Source organism: Etheostoma cragini, chromosome 1 (assembly GCF_013103735.1).
Source record: "Etheostoma cragini isolate CJK2018 chromosome 1, CSU_Ecrag_1.0, whole genome shotgun sequence".
NCBI classification, from domain to species: Eukaryota; Metazoa; Chordata; class Actinopteri; order Perciformes; family Percidae; genus Etheostoma; species Etheostoma cragini.
Genome location: NC_048407.1, coordinates 546,053 through 570,423, shown reverse-complemented (window position 1 = coordinate 570,423; position 24,371 = coordinate 546,053). Strand labels below are relative to the sequence as shown.

General features: G+C 40.2%; 1 protein-coding gene across 6 annotated transcripts in view; it reads left to right on the top strand.

The window, feature by feature from the left end:
- The window catches only part of ntrk3b (neurotrophic tyrosine kinase, receptor, type 3b), a 166,515-nt gene that overhangs the window by 53,513 nt on the left and 88,631 nt on the right, over positions 1-24,371 (top strand). For all 6 annotated transcript variants that reach the window (XM_034873485.1, XM_034873500.1, XM_034873493.1 and 3 more), the window contains one exon: positions 17,559-17,627. In XM_034873485.1, the coding sequence (XP_034729376.1) occupies positions 17,559-17,627 (69 nt within the window). The remainder of the gene's footprint in view (positions 1-17,558; positions 17,628-24,371) is intronic.

Here is a 24,371-nt window from a genome sequence, read left to right as displayed (position 1 = left end):
CCCCCCCACCAGACAGAGCCCTGTTTAGGGATTCTTTTCTACTCTATGGACCTCCACTGTTTGATGCCTTAGCTGTTGTTTTGTCTTTTGCTCCGTTTCTGTTCCTCGTTCTTCAGTGGTCCTGAATTTAAATTAGTGGGCATCTTACAACTGTTATGAGACAGTTGAATTTGGATTATATATCTAAATTAATTTGAAAGCATTGTGTAGTGAACTTAATAATCTATGTTTTGCTTTTAGAGCTGTTGAATAGTCGATTGGAGGATATTTCAAACGGCCCAGCTGGCTCCAGTTGGACGTCTGCTTTACTAAAACGTACTTGTCTGGGCAGCGGTGGTGGTATTAAATGTATACTTTGTGTTTGGACCACGTGTGCCGGGGTAAGCCACCTAATCAAGAGGAAGAGGTAAATTAAACTAGTAATGATTATGAGTAAATAGTAAGTTAAGTAATAGAATCTTGAATAAAATGTTCTAAGTAATGTAATCCTAAAAAAGTGAGTGAAACCCACAGACACGTTATGCAGGGTTTCCCTGAATAGAGGAATTTTTGGAGCCCCCCCATAGAGGTTTCAGCCAGCGCCAAAGGAAAGTGACCAGCACCAAAATGATAAAATACTATCAGAATAAAAACAACAATTCAGATATTCTCAGAATATGTTTAAGAGAAATTAACCAAACAACCGTTCAACAAGCAGAACATAAACTTTAATATGAAAGCTAATCTCAGTTTTGTCTCCAGAGTACTCTCACAGGGAGTTGTTTAAATATTAAAATGATTTTTTTAACCAGTTTTGTTAATTGGGGTTTTATTTACTCAGACATAATTCATATTTATGTATATCAAATTGTCAGAAATAACAGGAAAATGCATATCTTTCTGTTAAATAAGGTAACACAGACTTAATGCTTTCACTGAACATGGACCAGTAATACTGCTCTTACCCTCATCCACTTTTTGTCCCAGTTTGTAATAGACACAGTTGTAACACAGATTGAAATGATTTATTTTGTCTGAGGCCCATATGATGTTTACTTTGACTGTACATGTAGCATGTGCAAGAAAACTAACCCTAACTTCTTCAAATAACACATTTATGAATTAAAAAGGACATTATTTGGTGTGGTAGTAGATATTCGTCTGCTTCAGTTTGCACATGACGTGGTGAGAAGTTGAGAGTTTCAGGTGTGAGATAAAAAGGTTAAACTGCTTCCCTAATGTTAAATTTCCTCACAAGTGATGTCATCATCGTCTACTCTTTTCATCTTACATCCCTTCATCTTTCACCCTTCTTTGCTCCCGTCGCGTTCAGGAAGAGTTTAAGCGCTGTGCACCTGAGTCGATGTGATTCTTTAAACCATTACTCATTACCAGAAGGCTGAGAAGCCGCCACTTGGCCAGAGCCGCCCTGATGTGTGATGCATGGCGAGGCGATGGTGTTATTGTTGCAGGAGTGCAGTTTGATGAAAGCATAAATTGATCCTCCAGGCTAATGGAGGGAGGCGGCCCAACCTGCAGCTACTGAGTGGAGTCAGCTGCAGCCGAGCCGGGAGGAGCCTCTCCGGCTGGGCGGCAGAGCTGGATTTCATGTTCTGAATGTTGCCGTGCTCATTTCTGCCGGCGAGAGCGGGGAATGATTAGGATGTCACCTGCTGGGGTTATGTTTCTCAAACATGAGGTCCATCCACCTGAATTTATCATTGTCATTCAGCTCACAGCCTCTGTTCTTCAGAGAAGCTGCCAGCTGTGCAGATGTTAGAAATGACAAGTCTGCTTGAGCAGACAAACAGCTGCTGTTTACTAAATCTCTACCTACATTTACTAACCAATAAAAAGGAGACACTTCAGCGAGGGGGCACTATTAACTGTCATTTCTTTCAATAATCACTATTATTGTTTTCACTCTGTGCTACTGAAGTCTCTAACGCACCTCATATTTATATTTCTTTTGGCGTCAGGCAGGATGTGACTACATTACAAAGTTAGTTCCACCACTTTAATCTGCTATGCTTTTATGAGCAATTCTCAGCATTATTATGGGGATTGGTCAAGTAATTACTTCCAATTGACTGCCTCTGGAATATTATTCATTTTGATGCAGCTCCTTGGTGAAATTTAGAAAAAGTCTATTGCTGAATTAATATGAATATTTGTTCTGAATAGAATTCCAGAAGTATTGCCTTGCTCGAAATAATATACAGTAACTAATTTTCAAGATAACCCCTCATTGGATTTTTTTGAAAACTGTCCTCACCCCAAAACCGCTTACACACGTTTGTTAATGCAACAATTATGACTCATAGTTCTATTTCAAATGGCGTCTATTATCTACAGTCTTTTTCTAAACGTGACTACGTAGTTTTAAGGCCTTAACAAAACCCAGTTGATTTTGTGCCTGAACAAACCAAACCGCAACCATTTGACAACATTCACAACATGTTTAAAAGCACGACAATTACCTTCTCTGCTTTAAATATGCGGTCGCCTTTCCTGCCACTGCTAGAGGAGCTACTTCATAAAACACTCCTTTGGGATCATGATACAAAATTGTTTTATTGGGTAGGAAGAAATTACCTATACAGTTGTATGGTTTGGTTACTACAGTCTATGGTAACAATGGGTATGGCTGTTCGTGACTACTGCGCCTGCACATGTGACCAGTAAGAATGCAGATATATATATATATATATATATATATATATATATATATATATATATATATATATATATATATATATATACACACGTATATGGACATTAAATAGGAAGTGCACACTGAGCAGATGCTTTTGCAAGACTCGTATAAGCTTTCTGGCTTCATTACAAGAACAATCTATTGTGGAAAGATACTCGACCATGGCATAACAACAGCTAGATTTGAAGAAACATGGAGTGTACTTCATGACATAACCCTTTATGTAATGAGTGCATCTTATTTTTTATATCTGTCTGTCTCTTGGCAGTCTCTGTAGTAATGAGTGTGTTATCTCCTAGAACTGCTTCAAATTAGAATTTAAACTGTTTCAGTTCTTGCTGCAGTTGGACTCCTGGTTTCCACAGTAACCAGTCCTCACACATTCTTCAGGCTAAGCCACACTTCCGCCATAGAAGGATGGCTTCCTTTAAAATGACTGAAGTGCTGGCAGTATGCATGTTGGGTTGTCTCATTGGAAGCAACCAAGCACATGCCTCAACAGTTGATGGGTGCATTCATCTTCTTATGGCGCATTCAAATAACCAGAAATAAAGTTGCTGTTTGTGTTTTGATGAGCTAAACAAAATGTGAACAGGGACAGTAATGCTCACGGCTCTGATGTCTAATTTACAAAAAGACCTGTAACCTACTCCTGTATACTGTATTACTGTCTGGGTGCAATTTGCTATGAACATATGTGCTCCTGGATAGTACGCAGCAGTAATTGGAAGTAACTAAGTGAATTCATTGCAGTACTTTATAAACATTACACGGATATTTGCATTTTCTTCAATTCATACTTACTTTTACTTTCTAGAGATATATATTGGACGTCATACTACATTAGAGTTTTTCAACAGCTATAGCTAGTGGTATATTTTCAGATTAAGACTAAGATTTCACCAAACAAATTATACAGTCACCATTATGAGGCTTTTTGCAGATTTAAATACTCAGCTGTATGGAACAAACTGTATAGATAAAATTCCATTTATATATGCCTAAATGAATGAATAAATGTAAATGTTGCTCATAATGCTTGAATGCATGAAACAGTTTTGTTGTGGTTATCTAGGTTCAGACTGGAATATCTCAACAAGTAATAGATTGCTATGACATTTTGTCCAGACATCCACGTCTCCCTGAGGATGAGCTGGAATCCCTTTGGTGATCCCTTTACCTTTCATCTACCAGCATTTGTCCAATACTTTTGTTTTTAGGACCAAAAATATGAGCAAAGCTCACAGCATGCCCCTCAGCCTGAGTTGTAGGCTGCTGTGTGTTCAGTGCTAATAACCATGTTAAAGTAAGATGTTTACATTGGTAAATATTACAGCGGCTAACACTCAGGATGTTAGCATTGCTACTGTAAGCATGCTAGTATGCAGACGTTGTTTTTTTAGCTTGAAGCATGTCTGTGCATAAGAACATCCTCACAGAGCTGCTAGGATGGCTGTATACTCTTAGTTCTGTTACTTGTAATATATCATTTTCAATCAATACCTTTTTCCACCAATGCAGTGATCGCTGTAGTGCATATATGTACAAACATGACTGCAAACTGTTTTTCAGTGTTCTGCAGCTATCAACACTCTGAATCTAGTTCAAGACCTCTCCAATGAACAACATTAGATTCTTCCAAAGTCTTTTTCTTGGGAAAGTTTAGTCTGCGGTCAGCAAGTCTGCATAAGTCTGTGTATAGTATAAACTGTGATATCTGCAATACTTCACTCTGCAGCTTCTGACAGAGGCACACAATTCCTCTGCTCTACATCTAGGTGGGAAGAGCTTTGATTGCCCAAGTCTTCAGAGCTCTCAAGAGTTGTGTCCATTTTTGTTTACCAGCCCCTATGGCTGTTGTCTCGGTTATTGGCGGGGAGACGCAATCATTGTGGCAAAGACAGAAACAAGGTCCAGGCCTGTGGCTCGGTAGAAATGCTTAAATTAACTGAAACAATGCTTAATCCACTCCTCTGGACTGTGGAATTACAAATGGGCTCTGCAGAAGCGCCGTGTTGCACTCTGGTCTGGCTGCCCGCTCCAGGCAGCGGTGGAAATGTACTCAGGTCCACTTCCTATGGATGGCTTCTCTGGATTATGACTAAAACGTACTCACTAACATATTTAAATAGTTATTCTTTTGGGAAAGATGCCAAAGACACAAAGTCTTCTTCAATGTCTTCCCTTTGACTACCTTCGTATCTTTATTTTCTGGATGGAAATTATTGGAGGCCAATATTGTCTGAACCCAATAACAAAATCCACCTGGTCTTGGGTTTCAATATTACCTCTGCTCAAACACATAGGAGAGTACTCTTAAATTATGGACGTTGATGTTTTAATATGTAGCAAACAATTGTATTTATTTTATATTGTATTTACTATAAGCCAGCTGCGTTGACTTACTTTCTGGAAAAACACTCGGAGAAACAAGGCCGGAAGAGAGGCTGAAAATGTTTCTCACAGTCATCTGAAGAAAACTACTCCCGGGTGTCTTTATCGGTGTTTTAATCAGTTCTAACATTTTATCGATTTCAGCAAGAGGCATTTCATAAAGCAGCAGGCCAGAACAGGTTGGCAGTGTGTACCCTCAGCTGAACAAGCAGAAAACTTCTCTCCATGGGAACAATGAGGCCGGTTCACTATCAAAACCTCCACCGCAGCCCACTACTGCCTCTCGCCCCGCTGTTTCTCTCCAAGAACACAGCCATTCCTTTGCATTGCATTTTATCAGAGGCTCTTCAGGTACTTTATTGTCACATACACATACATGTAGCAAAATTCATTCTCTGCATTTGACCCATCCCTCCAGGGAGCAGTGGGCAGCCAATCACAGCGCCCGGGGTCAGACTCCAGATCTGAGCCAGTACCTTGATCAAGGGCACTGGAGAACCTGGTACATTTTTTTTTTTTGATAGTGGGGGGAAACCCACGTTAACACGAGGAGAATGTAAAAAACTCCACATAGAAAGGCCTGGAACGACCCGGATTCAAACCCAGAACCTTTGAGCCGTGAGGCCTCAGTGCTAACCATTAGCCATTAGCAAACGCAATCACAATTATGGCTAAAAGGTTCAAGTCTACTTGTGGCATTCTGTCAGCCCAGTGGCTGTTCTGTCTCAGCTTGTCTCATTAGATTAACGGCAATTTTCATTACATCACTCAGTCTATGTTAACATCTCCATTCCTGTCTGGAAAAAGCATCCGAATCAGGGCTTAAAGGCTTTGTTTGCTTGTGTCTTGGAACGTTGACTCACATCTCTCCCTTACCATCAGCAGCACAGACAGATGACTGTGCATAATATTGTCTTGCATTAATTACACTGGCAAACTGATACCTCAAATGACATTGCAGGGATATAGTCCAGTTATGCCTTAACCATAATTGTGCTAACCTAATTTAAATGGCTCAGTGAGTTTGGATGTAAGGGGCCTATCCTTATAGGGGGTTCATAAGAAGATACTGAAAAGTCAGGATTAAGCCTTTATTAAAAGTAATCATTCTTCGTCATTAGCAGCTTCATGAAAGTAACAGATATTATGGGCTGTTATTAAGGTTATGAGATATTATGAGTCACCATAAGGCCTTAGTGTACAGACGGTATTTTATGATCCCGGTTAGCCCATAGACGTCAGCTGTAGGCTACTGTTTACCTAAAATAAGAAAATGTTAGTATTCTAACCATTATCTGCCTATAATCAGCATGTTCACATTGTAATTCTGACCATGTTTGCTAGTGTGGCGGTACTGTTTGTTGAGACAGACCACTAGGCAACACAATTCAAATGCATACAAACTCAGTGGAACGGCACAGACTGGGAATTCTGCGCAAAATGAGAGACACTGCACAAAGAGTTGGAAACGTATCAACTTAAACAAAATAGGATTTGTGTTCAACCCGTGGGCTTTATGAATCTTCTCTAGGACAGCCGTAATACAGACTGCTATACCGTTTATTATCCAAAGCTGCTATTATACGTTTTTGACAAACAGTTGGACTCATTAAAACAGCTGAGGGTTATGTACCTTGCTCAAGAGCGCGTTGATAGTAGTTCCAGTGTCATGTTATTTAACCTGGTTGGATGTGGGGGAGGAATAAACAGGTTTAAAAGCAGATGAGAGGAATTCTGCTGCAAGATTAGCGAGACACATGCACACATATAGCACAACCAGAGGATTTTTCTGAGATTAAAGAATCAACTATTTTTATCCCTCTTCCCCAGAGCCAACCTTACCTTTGCTTGATGCAGATTTAGGGCGAATAATATTCTCGATTTATAATGAAGTGGTGGCTGTTTGAAGTTTCTCCATGCGTGTTTTGACGAAATGACTTCCGTATGGTACCTCCAACACAATGAATGGATCTCCCTCCCCCCCTCACTCTTTGTATTTCCAGTGATTGAACTGCCTGCGGAGGGAGATTTTAAGTACATTCCCTTTAATTCCATTGTTGATAATCCTATGCCAGCACTGTCTCACTGAAGCACATCCATCAGAAAGATACATCAGTGAAATGTATTTATTCTTTCTCATGAATGACTTACGACTTGGCCTCATTAGCTCATTGTGGATTAGTGGTAGACCAATCTGAGGAGTTTCATAAGACATTTGAAATGGAAGATACATATTAGTACTAAGAATATTTTATTTTTACTGATGATGACCAAATATATGAGCTTAGTCAGAGTGAAAGCTGACGTAACGAAGGTTTACCAGCGATGACAGGTGAATGTTTTCCACCTGTGGACTAGCCCCCAAAGACCTCTCCAGGGGCGCTGCACTGTGGCTGACGCTGCAATCTGTTGCTTCTAGTGTTGGGATGATAGGCCATGTCCTGAATGTGTAAGTAGGGAGGGATATTTGTAAAGTAAAAATGCATTTGGTTTGTGCAAATAATTCTAAGTTTTCATTATGTTTCACTTTTCAGCATTAATAAACCAGCACATCCTTAACTTTGAAACATTTGGGTACAATGACAATCATAGTCACCTGTCAGTTCTTCAGTTCGTCTGCATTGCATTTTACATAAAGTGTCCCAGGGTTAAATTGTGCCAAAATTATCTGGATTTAATTTTTCGTTTTTTAACATGAAAAGAATTGTTTATGACACAAATAAAAAAGCCCAAGTGAACAGTTGATCCTTTACTCTAAGCCAAACATGATATGAAAAAATGTGGCGAGGGCATGATTACATTGCTGGTAGGCATTTGATCCATTGTAGAGAGATGACAGGGAGTCCTGTTGGTAGAGTTTTTATTGAACACTATATACTCAGCCCAGTCCTTTACAGATGTACATCCATTTGGGATGGTGTTTATGCTCAATGCATATTCAGGAAGTAGTTAGACATTCTTTTAGCTCACTAACAAGTGAACCTGTGGTGGTCAGGTGTGTTAGGTGGGCACTGAGACCTGATTTAGTGTCCTGTCTCCATCCAGCCAACAGAGATGGGAAGTAACGAAGTAGCCTACAAATACTTAGTTACTGTAGCCTACTCAAGTAGATTTTTCAGATGTTTTTAATTTACTATTTATTTTTTGGCAACTTTTTAAATGTAAAAGAACTGTATTTATAGAGCACTTTTCTAGTCTTAACAACTACTCAAAGCACTTTTCCATCATATAGGAACCCTTCACCATTCACACACTGTGGTCAAGGCTGCCGCACAAGGTGCCACCTGCTCATCAGATACACACTCACACACATCTACACTCTAATGGTGCATCGGGGTTAACTCGGGGTTTAGTGTCTTGCCCGAGGACACTTCGACATGGGACTGCAGGGCCAGGGATGGAACCACTAGCCTTCCAATCGGCAGGCACCGCTTTACTAAAAAAAGGCGGCTAGCCGCTTTATTTTACTTTTACTCCTTACATTTTAACACGAACATCGGTACTTCCTACTCCTTACATTTTACAAAATCGGCTGGTTACTTTAGTTTTTTACTAAATGTCGTCTATCAGGTGTGATCGTGAGTCCATGTCAGAGAATAGCGCGGACACGCGCCTCAAACAACGAGCGGGCGCGCACGGCACACGGAGAAAAAAGGGAGAGAAAAGAAAAAGAGACTAGCTGGCCGGAGGTTTATCAGTTGAGATTGTGTGTCTTTGAGAACTGTAAGTCATATAACTGATGTTGGTTCATTTATTCCTGTTGTTGTATTGGTCTGTAGTTCTGGCAAATTTAAACGTTAGCTTGCTTGTGTTCTTCACCTGTTAGCTAGGTTACACCTGTTAGTTAGGTTGGACCTGTTAGTTAGGTTACACCTGTTAGTTAGGTTACACCTGTTAGTTAGGTTGGACCTGTTAGTTAGGTTACACCTGTTAGTTAGGTTACACCTGTTAGTTAGGTTGGACCTGTTAGCTAGTTTACACCTGTTAGTTAGGTTGGACCTGTTAGTTAGGTTACACCTGTTAGTTAGGTTACACCTGTTAGTTAGGTTGGACCTGTTAGTTAGGTTACACCTGTTAGTTAGGTTACACCTGTTAGTTAGGTTACACCTGTTAGTTAGGCTACACCTGTTAGTTAGGCTACACCTGTTAGTTAGGTTGGACCTGTTAGTTAGGTTACACCTGTTAGTTAGGTTGGACCTGTTAGTTAGGTTACACCTGTTAGTTAGGCTACACCTGTTAGTTAGGTTACACCTGTTAGTTAGGTTGGACCTGTTAGTTAGGTTAGACCTGTTAGTTAGGTTGGACCTGTTAGCTAGGTTGGACCTGTTTGCTAGGTTACACCTGTTAGTTAGGTTGGACCTGTTAGTTAGGTTACACCTGTTAGTTAGGTTGGACCTGTTAGTTAGGTTACACCTGTTAGTTAGGTTGGACCTGTTAGTTAGGTTACACCTGTTAGTTAGGCTACACCTGTTAGTTAGGTTACACCTGTTAGTTAGGTTGGACCTGTTAGTTAGGTTGGACCTGTTAGTTAGGTTGGACCTGTTAGCTAGGTTACACCTGTTAGTTAGGCTACACCTGTTAGTTAGGTTACACCTGTTAGTTAGGTTGGACCTGTTAGTTAGGTTACACCTGTTAGTTAGGCTACACCTGTTAGCTAGGTTACACCTGTTAGTTAGGTTGGACCTGTTAGCTAGGTTGGACCTGTTAGTTAGGTTGGACCTGTTAGTTAGGTTGGACTTGTTAGTTAGGTTACACCTGTTAGTTAGGTTGGACCTGTTAGTTAGGCTACACCTGTTAGTTAGGTTACACCTGTTAGTTAGGTTGGACCTGTTAGTTAGGTTACACCTGTTAGCCTGTTAGTTAGGTTAGACCTGTTAGTTAGGTTGGACCTGTTAGCTAGGTTACACCTGTTAGCCTGTTAGTTAGGTTACACCTGTTAGTTAGGTTAGACCTGTTAGTTAGGTTGGACCTGTTAGTTAGGTTGGACCTGTTAGTTAGGTTGGACCTGTTAGTTAGGTTACACCTGTTAGCTAGGTTACACCTGTTAGTTAGGTTGGACCTGTTAGTTAGGTTGGACCTGTTAGCTAGGTTACACCTGTTAGCTAGGTTGGACCTGTTAGCTAGGTTGGACCTGTTAGCTAGGTTGGACCTGTTAGTTAGGTTACACCTGTTAGCTAGGTTACACCTGTTACCTAGGTTACACCTGTTAGTTAGGTTGGACCTGTTAGTTAGGTTGGACCTGTTAGTTAGGTTACACCTGTTAGCTAGGTTACACCTGTTAGTTAGGTTGGACCTGTTAGCTAGGTTACACCTGTTAGCTAGGTTACACCTGTTAGCTAGGTTGGACCTGTTAGTTAGGTTATACACCTGTTAGTTAGGTTATACACCTGTTAGTTAGGTTGGACCTGTTAGCTAGGTTACACCTGTTAGTTAGGTTGGACCTGTTAGCTAGGTTAAACCTGTTAGCTAGGTTGGACCTGTTAGCTAGGTTACACCTGTTAGTTAGGTTGGACCTGTTAGTTAGGTTACACCTGTTAGTTAGGTTGGACCTGTTAGTTAGGTTACACCTGTTAGTTAGGTTGGACCTGTTAGTTAGGTTGGACCTGTTAGCTAGGTTACACCTGTTAGTTAGGTTGGACCTGTTAGCTAGGTTGGACCTGTTAGCTAGGTTACACCTGTTAGTTAGGTTGGACCTGTTAGTTAGGTTACACCTGTTAGTTAGGTTGGACCTGTTAGTTAGGTTACACCTGTTAGTTAGGTTGGAGCTGTTAGTTAGGTTACACCTGTTAGCCTGTTAGTTAGGTTGGACCTGTTAGTTAGGTTGGACCTGTTACCTAGGTTACACCTGTTAATTAGGTTGGACCTGTTACCTAGGTTACACCTGGCTGTTGATTCAATATAATGGCTATAGATTTTTGAACGTCTTGCACATTAAGATAATGTAATTTAATAGTGGGTTTATTGTTATTATACACTAGCATATATGATACCTATGCATTGTGTATGGTAGCCTTCTTTTATTACCACACACACATATCCATAGCAGGGCTACGCCCGCCCCCCCATGTTTATCCTGATGCTTTATCAAAGAGGGAAGTTGTCGGGAAACATTATTTACAGTAATTATACCACAATTAGCACAATTCATTTGACATAGTTACTGTACACTAAAAAGTAACAAGTGTCATTCCTATGCAAAAATGGTTAAATGATCATTAAAGTCAAGTTTAGTCAACTTAAAGGTTAAGACAATTAACAATCACAGCCTAAATATCAATAGTGGAGATCACAAGCTCAACCAGCCAGTTCTTAGTGAGTGTAGGCTACATACAGTGTCTAGTCCACGTTGAATTTCACCATTTGCTAAGAACAACAGCAGCGCTGTCCACTGATTTCCCCTGCGTTGATTTAGTTTTAGCCACTGAGCAACAAGTGACAACACACAACAATGCGCAACATGTTGGCAAAGAAATGCTTTGTTACACATCCAGTAGACACGGAGAGACGTCTGCCTTCATTTGGAGCTGTGTTTCTGGTCTCAAATGTAAACTCTGTACTTTTTCTTGAGAAACAGGCTTGTTTCTGGCTGCCTGGGGAATGGAGGTCCAATACCCACTCTCCTATTAGCTCTGTTTTGGTTTCCACCAACTCCTGAGGGAAATATGTGGCTCTTAGCTGCTAGATTCTTCACTGTGTCTACAGTACGTGTGTGTGTGTGTGTGTGTGTGTGTGTGTGTGTGTGTGTTGTGCTAGGTAGCACTACAGCAGGTTAACCAGAAGAATGTTTCCCACTGAAAACAGCTGCCTGCTGTGATTGAGAGCAGTGACACTGCACTAAAACAGGAAACCTGGGGCCAAAATGCTTCCAAGGACTGAGGGAAACTGCAAAGATTCTGTTACATTAAGTACACAGGTAGTCATCACATCCATTGTTATAAATCTTTTTTGATGAGGGCAGTTTTTTAAAATTAGTTTTAGGAACAGTAAATTGATTAGATGGGGGATATTTTAGAGCTTACATGATATGTATTTCATTGTTTATATTTAAATGTGAATTGAGTTCCAGTCAATATCTGAGTCAATGACGGCAGCGCCCTGATAGTATCCACCTACTGTTAGAGTACTGCACATAGCATCAGTGATGTCACTCAGTGGCGTTCTGACTAGGGCAATAAGGACGTCGCCATCTTGTTTTTTTTTATCCGGTCGTGACAATTTTTGACAAGAGAGTGAAGCTGTCGGGGGTGACACAGCCAAGCAAGTGTTGGTTATGGTTGCAATGGTACGGAGCAAAAATCAAATACACACAACAGAACCAAATACACACGTTTTGTTGTGTTGTGTGCATTTGCAGTGCGTTTTCTGAATGCTGCAACTGTTGTCAAATCGCTGAAGGTGTTTGCTTGTGTGGCTTTGCAGTGCGTTTGCCCCTGTCGGCCACTGTACGTCGGCGCTGTGCTAAAGCTAACCGCTAAAGAGGGAATGTTGCCGATTGTCAACCGTTGTGAAGCAAGTCATCCAGTGGAGATTTACCGGCAGGTAACCGTGGACCAATCATCTGCATGTACGGCAGTGCAGAACATCAGCTAACGTTTCCTTAAGTTAACAGCTAAAGTTAAACCCCTGCTTTGTTGTCTATTTTATGAAAAAATTTACTAAGGTAATAAATCAAGGCAGAAGTAGGGTCATGTTCCCAAAAACGTCAATAGAATCGACCAACCCTGCTGGATAGAATGCAGATTTGGATCCAATTGGATAGAAGGCAGGAAGGGACTTTTGCGTTAGCTTCGCTTTTCAGACTCAGAAACGTCGTCCATTTTCTTCTTACAGTCTATGATAATATCTCCAAATAGCTGAGAAGGTGAACTAGGAAGGCTAAGATATTTACATGATGTGTGACAGAGGCATTGCAATTCAACATACATTCAATGCTCTATCACTACGTGCGTTACATAGGTTTCAGCTGTAAAGGGGATGGAGCATTGGACCATGAGATGGATTGTGGGTGGGATGAAAAGCAAGAAATAAGTTGTGAATATTAACACGATCAGAAGGCTGCAGTTATGAGTAGCTTATACTTTCACTCTGCATTTTTTATGTGACCTTCAAGCTCTAGAAAAGTCTCAAATCTGCAGTACAGTACATTCAAACTCTTCAAGGGCAAGTTTTTATTTTTGGGAATACCTTTGTTAACAAGTGGTAGATGCTTCAGTGTTTTAGCTAGCCTACTGGATCAAGATAATACATAGAGAAACGGCAGAAGAATTTGTGGCATCTTTAAAACTGAACGCTGACATTTAATATTCTTGGAGAGAATGTTTCCAGGTAAAGAAGGATCTTTTCTTTGGATGAAAGAAAGCTTGAATGTGAACTTGACTGCAGGCTGAATCACTGTTGTCTTGCATCAGTCAGTGATAGAGAGAAGCAGAGTTAATGTGTATTTTCACTAAATAGGTTTGGATTTTATGTATTTGATGTAATACTGTAATTACCCTGTTCAGAAATCTGAATAATACACACTGCACTGCCAGTTTCCTGTTTGAGACAAGAGATGGCCGAGATCAAAGTATTTCTACCTTTTTAAATTATTAAAGTAACATTATTTAATAAACTGCACATGACTGCTGTACTGTAAGAGAAAGCTCCCTTCTCTAAAATGTCAGCTCTTCAGGAGGACAACAACTTTCTTTTAAGATTGACACCCATGATATTTTAAAGTTAGACATCACATTTTGAAAGGTGTATTTTTGCATCTCACAGTCGTCTGCGTTACTTATAACATAAAGGGCTCTGAGGCATTCCACGAAACAAAATGCTGTTAAAAAAAGAAAAAAAAAGGAGAAAAGGAAGCAATTTAGTTTAGATTGCTCCTGCAAATATTAGAAGCTTCTCCACAGCTTGACAGATGACGACTAGATTTCAGGACTTCCATACTGCTGATCCGTTGCGGCGCCTCGTTCAGTGGCTGTCTGGTTCTCCTCTGCGTGGTCCTGAATGTCAATCTGCAGTGCTCCCCCACACTCAGACAGTAGCTACCAGTGATGCTGCACTAATTAGCCAACTCTCTCGAGTAGCCAAGCCCTCCCAATGGCATCTGTGCCAAACAGAATTATTAAAGAGGAAGGGACGAGGAGTCGCAGCTCCTCTGCAGAGGAGCAAACACCCAGGTTTCAGTTTAGCATTCACATGGTCGCCTCGGGCTGGGGAGCCGACGCTGTCATCAATATTAACACCTAGATACATCTGTCACTGTAACGCATATTCTTTTGCCCCAAACTAATGAAAATTTTATGTGAATCCCATGATTATAATTCTTTATTGAAATGACATTGCCTGGAGATGATTTGTGGTGGCACAGTGAGTGAAAAGCAGCCGGTGTCTCAGTGAAGTGCTGGAGATCTGGGCTTGTTGGGTGGGCGACATGTCCTTCACTGGCTGAAAACTGAGCTGCCTTGCTTCTTAATAGATTCTTTTTCTACACTACTAATTTTGGAATTCAATAATCATTCTCCACAGTGCTTGGCCTTCTTCACCTCCTGTCTTTTGGCATTCTGTCAGCTTTGATGGCTTATTTGCTGATTTGTTTATATATTTATTAATTCATTTACCCCTCCCAATCCAATTTTAGCTGACATTTCTTGTCGAGATGCAGAGGATGACCTTTGAAAATGGAACACTTCCTGCCAGAGATGTGAAGGAGGTCTCACTCCTCCTCTTCACTCGTCTATATACAATAACTAAAGGTGTAAGAGACATTAACGTCTGTCAGTGAATTAAAAATGCTTATATCATCTTTTATATAGATTTGTTTGCTTTTACAAGTAGTAACTATTTTGTTTATTATTAGTAATATATCATACATAAATAGCATACATGCCATTTGAACAAGCATATGATGGGTAAAGGGAACAGTAAAACAAAACCAAATTCTCTGGGCGGGCAAAGCAGACAAAGGAGAGGTAACCTTGCCTCTTATGACCTCATAAGGGGAAGATTTCAGATCGGCCCATCTGAGCTTTCATTTTCTCAAAGGCAGAGCAGGATACCAAGGGCTCGGCTTACACCTATCAACATTTCTAGCCACTGGGGGACCATAGACAGGTTGAGGGAACTCATATTATTGTAAAAAAAAACTCAAAGTGACATTTTCATGGGACCTTTAAGTTTAGAAAAAGATCATGCTTGTGGTTAAAAACCGTGAAAAAATGACTTTACCTCACTTCTGGTTACGCGTGTGATGCAGAATGCAATGCAGTTCTGTTGGTACTGTAAAATAAAACATAAGTTGCCACTTACTTTAACTTTCCTACCCCTGTCTCCTGAACAAAAGTTAGTTTCACCCATTCAAGGATTTGGTGCTTTTGCACTTTGCTCCCATTCTAATTACTATGGCCAGTAGAGGGTGTTGCCTAACAATATAATGTAAATGTTGGTTGATTTGCTGCTTGGACAAACAACTGCTGAAGACTTTCTTCATCGGAGGACAGTCTCACATGAATAGGCTACTAATTTAATTTAGTGCTCTTTGTAGTTTTTTAGCGACTCTAGCTAATATTCGCTGGATAATAGTCTAAATCCACTTAGTGGTTATATCTTATTATAAGATATATATTAGTGGTTATATTAGTTATATCTGGGGGAATCTAGTGACTAGATTCCCCCAGATATAACTCATTTTCGGACGGATTTTCCTCACCTTCCGCTTTCTTTGTGTTGGCATTCTAAACTCCGGTCAATTCGGGATACATCCTCCGAGTTAAAACCGACAATCAAATTATATTTGTCTTTTCCAGACTAAAATTCTCATCAGACACTAAACAGACATTTTATTATGATGTCTGTGTTGTACATGTGTCTATTTTAGGGTGTGTGATTTTAAAGTAAGAGTTGAGCGGCCCTGCTTTACATCACCTAATGAGCTGCTGTTTGCCCCTTGCTTCTCTCTCTCTCTCTCTCTCTCTCTCTCTCTCTCTCTCTCTCTCTCTCTCTCTCTGTAATGTATTCCTTCAGTGTTTAATACAGCCCCTTTGGGACCACAGCTTTTCTCTGCGAGGTGAAATTTCATTTCCACATTTTTTCACACATCCCCTGTATTCAGATGCAACATTTCTAGGTGAAAATATTTAACCAGTGTGTGAGTGACTTCCTGCACACGTACTTCTGTGGGTTCACATCTGTGTTTACCCAGGTGTGTGGGTGTGTGTGTGTGTGGGTGTGTGTGTGTGTGTGTGTGTGTGTGTGTTTGTGAGAGAGTGTGTGTGTGTGTGTGTGTGTGTGTGTGTGTGTTTGTGTGTGTGTGGGTGTGTGAGAGATATATCACAGGAAATAAGAAAGAACATCCTTAACTGCCTGTTGCCATGGTGACTCTTCTGGTAACAGAAAACACCTAGTAGGTCTTCCATACAAATTAACTTGCCATAGAGTATATATACAAAAGCATCGCATGTTATAGGGTAACCCTAACCTGAGTCAACAATAATGTTGAGTATATATGCTGATTTAATGTTTCATTGCTATATTGTATTGGTATTTAAAATGCCTCAGAGTCATTCTGTATGTAGCTACTACACGTAAATCCTGCAAGTGTCAGTTCAAGAAGTGGCTGAACATATGAGTCCTTCCTCCCCAGACAGGTGTTTTAATGTGCAAAATATTGGAGTTATGACTCCGTATTTAAGCAAAAACCACGCACATCAAAGAAAACAATGTTACCCTTTAATTTTTCTTTCATGATGTGATACATGGATTTAATATAGGATTTGATAGTGTAGCTTATGACAAACCACTCTGCTAATTCTCTCATGGTGATGCTGTATTTCTTAATAACATGTCTGATGTTCATTTGTAAACGGATTGGAGGTTCTGGTCAAATAATTTGTAGGTCTCTGGCTAGATGCTATTGAATTTAGTGGTTTCCTGAGCCGGAGGGGTTTCTCAAGTCAATTGAGTTATTTGAATTAAAAGCGGTCAACTTTCTTTTATTGAGTTGGTTGAGCCCTGAAGCTTCCTACCAGGCCTGTTTCCCTGTCATGTCAATAGCATTTTGCCTTATTTTCAGTCATTCTTGCAGGCCTGTACATCCACTTCTTCCCTTGCTTATTCTATTTTATTGTAGTTTAGTTGAATCTATTTTATTTTACTAAAATTATTTGAAATACATTTTATTTTATTTTACTTGCAGATAAACACCACTGCACTGTAGATATACAATATGTAAATGCACAATGATGTAAAGTTGGGACAAGAATACTCAGAGACAAAAAAAAAATTTCATTTCAAAAGCAAGAGATAAAATATCAAAATGACCCACAGAAAGATTTGCTAATTGGGATTCTGATTCCAAAGGACATCCAAATCTAAATGTGAGCCAAATGATAAAAAACAGAACAGACACAACATCCAACAAGAGACAATTATTAAAATAAAATAAATTCATTAAACTTTCGCTTTGTTTTTCTTCCCTCTGCAGAAACTTGTCAAAGAATCCTCTCAGCACTCTGTCATGGCAGCTCTTCCAGCACCTCCAAATCTCCGAGCTGTAAGTCTTCTTCCCTCGTCGGATCTCTCTCGTTGGCTTTTGTTTGTTTTTTATTAGCGCCATTTATCATTGCTCTCTGCACTCTATCTGCCTCAATACAAATTGTCTTCACTGCATGCCATTATAATTCCTGTCTCTGTTGTACAAAACCTCTAATTTGTCTGAGCACATGTAAAAGCCTGAACCTATAGGCAGTATGTTGCTACTGTGATCTTTCGAAAGTCATTTGTTGACGTAATTAATTCACACATAGGAACTGTATAATGGTCTTGTAGGAGGAGGCAGTCTCACCCCATTTTCTTGTTTGTTATGAATATTTTAGCGATCATTGTGTTCATGAAATGAGTTTGCTCTTTCACCACCAGGGAGAACATTGTGATGTCGACCCACTTTGTAATTTACACATCATTACGAGTTTCAGTGCTGTCCATCATTTGAGCCTTCGCTGTGCGCAGAATGCAGCCGCTGCTTCCTGCGTCGCATGGCATATAAAGCTGAGGTATTTCAGGATGTGATATAAGACTATTTCCAGCAGGCCTCCTTATTGTGCTATTTTCAGAGGTAGAAGCAGGGCAGGTCCTCTGAGAGCCCGGCACAATGCTGATCTGGGGTAGTCCGGCTGCTGTACGCTCCAGGCAGTAGAGGAAAAGCCCTGCTAACATTGACAGTATAGCTTTGCATTTTTTGGCATTTAGCTTACGCTGTCATCCTGAGGAAAAGTTATCCCTCACACACGCAGAACCCAGAACAGAGCGCTCCTTCTTATCCATCCTGTGTAGGAAGCAATTCACAGAGGACCCCATACCAGTGCTACACAAGTGTCATCTCACTGTGGGCCCTCATCCGAAGCAGATGGGTCTTTGAATCCTTTGTTGTGCCCGTTATTGGGTTGTGAATTTCATTCTTCACTGGATTGTACAAGTTCTGTACTTTTTTTGTTTTACCAGCTGTCCAATTCGGCTTTTGTTGAAGCTAGTTTGGCCTTCAGCATCTCTCATTGCTGCTGCTGCTCTGTTTAAGCGTTCTATCCCATGCTTCCATATGTACGGTACAGTATGTTATGTAATGTATTTAGTGATGCAAAAAGGTATCTAGATATTTAACTACACAACACAGAGCATCAATATTATGGTGTAACAATACTCCATTACAGGTAAAATGTAGCTTTTTTAATTAAATTTAAAGGCCCTCAAAATACTTTTTCTCTTTGGATTACTTAGCACCCTGCATGAATACACTGCCTTATGCCAAAGTTGGAACAGCTATGCTTAATTTACATAAGAGATTCCAGTATTTCTGTTTTACTGTTTTTCTGTACTCGTCCGTGGTTTGCAGTAGGCGTGGCCAAGTTAGGAAAAGGTGATGTCACTACTTCCATGCACCAATCAGGATTTAGCTAAATTTGAATCGGATGATGCGTTGTTTTACTGTCGATCAATCTAACCCCCATACAGCCCTGAAGTAGATTATCTTTTGAGTGAATAACTCAAAATAACAAAATGTCTTTTTTTATTTTGTGTAATTGGATTTTCGATTTGAGGTGTAAACAGAACATTTATGTTGTATCTGGTGAAGATGGAGTAAGTCGTTTAATCTATAATGACGTATCATGGTATAATCCAATCATATGCTACAGTTACTGTTTCACCATTGCACACATTACATAGTGTAGCTTTAATATTGTATACCAGAAAAGCTAGATCAGGGCCATATTGCCTACAGAGTACAGTATTAGTGTTGAGCAGTTACATTTCCTTAAATTCCTCGACAGACTAAAATAACCAGTGCATATACTTCCTTAACCGAATCAACATTGCAGCTCAGAGCACGATTTGCTCTGATGTGCAATCCTATTTATTCTGAAGCAACCATTTTAGATGTACAAATGGTGCCTTTGTTGTTCTACATGAAAAGCAGGACCAGGGTGAGGCCCCTGTAGCCCACAGAATGCAGATGAGGAGAGAGGGTTCATGTCTATTCCATTTGGTTGGTTTGGTTAAGAGGTGTCAGTTGGAGTGGCGTGGCAGCAAAGACGTGGGCTGAAGCGTTGTGCAAGAAGGAAGCCATGTGGAACCAGGCCTTGCTAATAGGAAATGAGTCACTCTATGATGGGCAGAGTCTGCGGCGTGGGCCCTGACATCATTACTCTCTTCACTGTCTCTATGTGTTTGCCCAAACCATATTAGCTTGGTAAGTGCCAATCATTCAATCATGCCAAATGAAGCGTGCTCACTGGGTGGCTATTGTCTTTAATTATTAGAATAATACACAGTGCAGTATGAATGATACGTGCCCAGCCACGCTGCAGAACCACTCTGATATTATGTTAATAGAGAAAGCTCAAACCAGCTGAAATAATTTCTGTTTGGTGTGGCGAACGGAGAGCATGGCCCCTTGCCATGACGCTGTCGTTACACCGTGTTATCTCACTCACTCTAGGCGCTGTTACTCTAATTGTATTTCATGTTCTTTAACAATGAAAGAGGTCCAATTTCAAAGCTGCGATGTGAGGACAGTGACCTGCAATGAATAGGAAATGTAAAAATAGATTCGTAAGCCTAGAAAAGCCTTACAAAAGTGTGAAAATATTAAAGTTTTCATGGATTCATTCATTGTATATTTCATCAAGGTCTATTGTTACTGCTACTCTTGAATTAAGTCCACAGTTTCTTGTAAAGAAAAGAAAATAAAAGGAATGAAAATAAGGGAGGAAATGAGTATGTAGCATATAGAAATTACTCATTATTATTATAATTGAAGAAAAGAGGTAAATTGGACATATCAAACATGCTGATCAAAAAGGCAAATATAAAGTGATACAACACTGAAATCACCATTAAACATGTAGTTTCATCAAATCATTGTGATTGGCCAAGTTTGGAAATAATGCTACATTTCCTGCATTTAATTTCTACTTTGCACATTATTAATTAGTTGGAGAACATGTTGTACCCAATAAATCGAGGTATAACAAAAAAAGGCAGGACTTCTTTGTTAACATCCAACAGCCACTGTGTGTGTGTGGTCCAGTGCTCGCTCCCTATGTGGTCTTAGGTGTCGCCTTCAATGGTTTAGAAGAGATAATTCTTTTGCCTGGTTCTACAATTAAAATCAGACAGGGGAACAACAGTCATCCTGTATGATGAAGCAACTGTAAGGAGGAAAAGGTACCTCCTATCAGTCAATGTGCATCTAGTCTGTTTTCCCATTATCAGGCACTCCTTATCAAGCCGTGTGAAATGTAACTGCAAAACAGTTGCTTTGTTCCGCAGTTTTTTTTTACTCTCCCTGCAATATCTTAATATCAGTGACAAAGACAATACTATCAGTGAAATCTCAATAATCTCAACTCTTTTGTGGCTCCTGTGAAAAGGCCCCAACATCACATTGAAGCCTTACAATAGATGTCTTCTGTGTGCTGCCTCTGGATGAGACACAGATAATCGGCTCTAGCTCTTTGTTTGCGTGCCCTTTAGCCAAAGGACCGGAGCTGCTGCAGTGTGGTGCACAGCCCAGCCTATCACAAGCCAGAGAACTGCAGCAGGGGGAATGGGGCAGCGAAACGTTAAATCTGCCGCTGTGGCATCCACGGTGATAATATTGGATATTATTTGAAGAGTTAGTGGTCATCACCAATACAAGCGTCTTCGACAAAGCTCATTCTGTCTGTTCCACAAAAAGAGGAAAATATTCTCCTTCTTTAGCAACTAAAGCGATCTGCCTGAGGCAATGTGCATCCCAAATCCATTTATTCTGTTAGTGCTTCTTTAATCCCAGCTCTTTGGGAAGCAGAGGCCAACGCAAAGTCAAACATTTACGCCTCTAACAGCAAAATGGAATTTTCCTTAGAATTTGGATGAAATATGAATAGATCAGAGCTGTAATCTTGTGATATGCGTGCCAGTGGATTAGGATGGAGTAAACATTGCATTTCCATGGGCTGCATGACAGGTAAATTACTACATTTGAACCTTCATTATATTAGGGTCCAATTGCTCTCAGGGCAGACTCTTGCTGAAATGACATGACATTTCCACACTCCTCAAAGACATCAAAACGGACTTGGAACAGAGATGTTCAATGTAGTGGAAGTGAAGGGATTGGTGGCAGCAGTGGCCTAGACAGACAGCTTGGCACAGTCTATTTAGGGAAAATGAAGAAGAAACCCTTGCTTATAATGACTGTTTTTGTGAAAGCAGCCACAAGGCCAGATGGAAATACAGGTCCTTTCTTTTTAAAAGCCATATACATCTACACCCTGTTATACTTATGTAGTAGGGAAAGAATTTATGCTATCCAATTAGAAAGGTACTTAGAGAGTGCAGCCCTTTACTATTGGTCCAATTTCCTGAGTTGGGAAGTTGTTCTTCCGACTTCTGTGTGTTTATGAGCAGATGTGTTGTGTTGTATTGTTCAGAGCATATAAACAACACATTCAATTATTTGCTTGACAACAAAGAGAAAAAGAAACGGATCAGGCGAGCCATGAAAATATGATCAGGGCCTCATTTGTCCAATTATTCCGACATCGCATGAATGCAGCACAAATGTCCTATCTCGCAATGTTAACAAAAGTAAAGATGATTGTGTCAATCCACCCAGTGATTCAGATCTGCTCCAAACTAATGAATTCTTCCTTGGCCCATGCTACTCCCATCCACCAAGTGGCATGGACTTGGGCCAGTCATTTTTCAGTAATCCTGAAAACAGACAAAGCAACAAACCAACCAAGATTTAGAAACATGTCCTCCTTTGTGAAGTCAAATGGAGTGTTTGTTAAAAAAGATACAAAGGGTCTTGCAAAGACAGTAAAGTAACACCTATCCCTGAAATACATTGAAAATCTACAGCACAAGAGAGTACACCATATATCTTAGACTATAAATGGATAGTCCACTTATCAGTATATCATCCATGCTGAATATATGGTAGGAATGGACACATAAAGGACCTCTTTTGAATCAATCAATCCTCTAAAAGATAACCACCCAAAATATCTGGGCATGAAATGTTCCTGCTAAAATCTTTGACTCTGAAAAAGAAATTGCCTGAAGCTCCCGCTCACTTTGTCCATTTTTCCTGCCTGAAGCCTTCCCTGACCTGAGACGGGTGTCCCTTCTCCTCTACATGATTGCAGTGCAGGTGGTGTTGACGATAAGCCAAAGTCAGGTCTGGCTCCTAAGACAAATAAAGCCGTAGTGGTTGGAAAAAATAAAGAAAAGAAAAGGAGGAAGGAAAGTTGGGCAGTGAGAAAGCCTTTAGGGACGCTGACCAGCCAAGTGGCTGGAACCTTACAGAAAACAATGATGGGACAAAATGGTGATTTCTTTATTTGCTGCTTACTGCTTTATTCATGACACAAGCAAAAGACACAGTGTGCAAGAATGATGGCGCGGGTCCAGAGACAACCAGGAGTGTGGTGAAGCAATGATACACACTTAGTATGGTTTGGTAAAAGCAGCTGTTTAACAAATTTAGCGGGATCACGAGAAATGCTAATGTTCTTACAGCTGTTGCTGATGAGAAGACTATTACATTTGACAGTGGTTGAGTCAACTCTTTTTCCGCATTTATTCCCCCATATTGATTTATACAATTTTTTTCTAAAAACTCTAATCTCTCCAACCTGCTGCCATACAATGACAGCTGAACATAATTTGACATTTGCAGTAAGAGATGAGACCAGTGTTTCTTCAGCCTATGAATAGATGTCCAACTGTCAATCAACTGCTTCAAGACTCTGATGGCATGACAGCTAGATTATCTCTTTTTCACGCAATAATAATAATGGTTGCTGGCCAAACTGGTTGATTGACAAGTGATCTATGGGAAGAAACACGACCGCCATTAGTGCTTTTTATCAAAGATGGAGACAGAAAATAGACGGCTATGATTAAAAACATAGGCAACAAAAAAAGACAATTTAATATACGGTCAAAGAGAAATAATTAACTGTTAACTAAGCAACGCTGTTAATTACTCATTCTTTCTTTTCATTCTTTCTTCTTGTACAGCCCATTCAGTACCTATATATGCTGTATACAATGAAAATGACGGCAGATATACAACAAACGTACGCTACTGTAATGCTAACGCTTTAACACTGCACATGAATGGGGGGGGCAAGCTTGCTCTGTTTTCTTTTAAATTGAATTGGAACAATAACAGAATTGACCATGTAGGAACTCATAGTGCACCTTTAATGTTGTTTTTTACAAAAGAAAAGGTTTTGCAGATGAAGAATAACCAAGGAGTTTTAACTTTGGTTTGGAGTAGCTGGAGTGTGGATTTCTCCAAATTGAAAGCAGGATAGATGTGGAACATTATTGTGAATACAGATATACTAGCACCTTGGCGAATGGTGGAGCCAGGGGCCAGTCTAGCCAACCCATATGCTGCCCCTACAACGCCCTCCAACTATCAAAACTTCTACACCTACAAAAGGTAACCAAAACATCCATGTCTGGTTGTGTAAGAGTAACTTTTCCCCAAACAATAGCAGATGTCAGTGAGGAATCGATTGCATTTCCCATGGCTGCTTGACGACTAAAGCCTTCTGATGTTTTGTCAGTGGAATGCCTTTAATTTGAAGAAGCAGGCTTAGCATTAGTAGGTAACGCTCCAGCATGAACCTCTCCATATGTTTGCAGGCCGGTGACAACTGACCTGTTGTTAAAGGAAAGTGACATGACTTTACACTACTGCAGGCTAGAATATTTTAAGTATATCTATTGATACATCTCT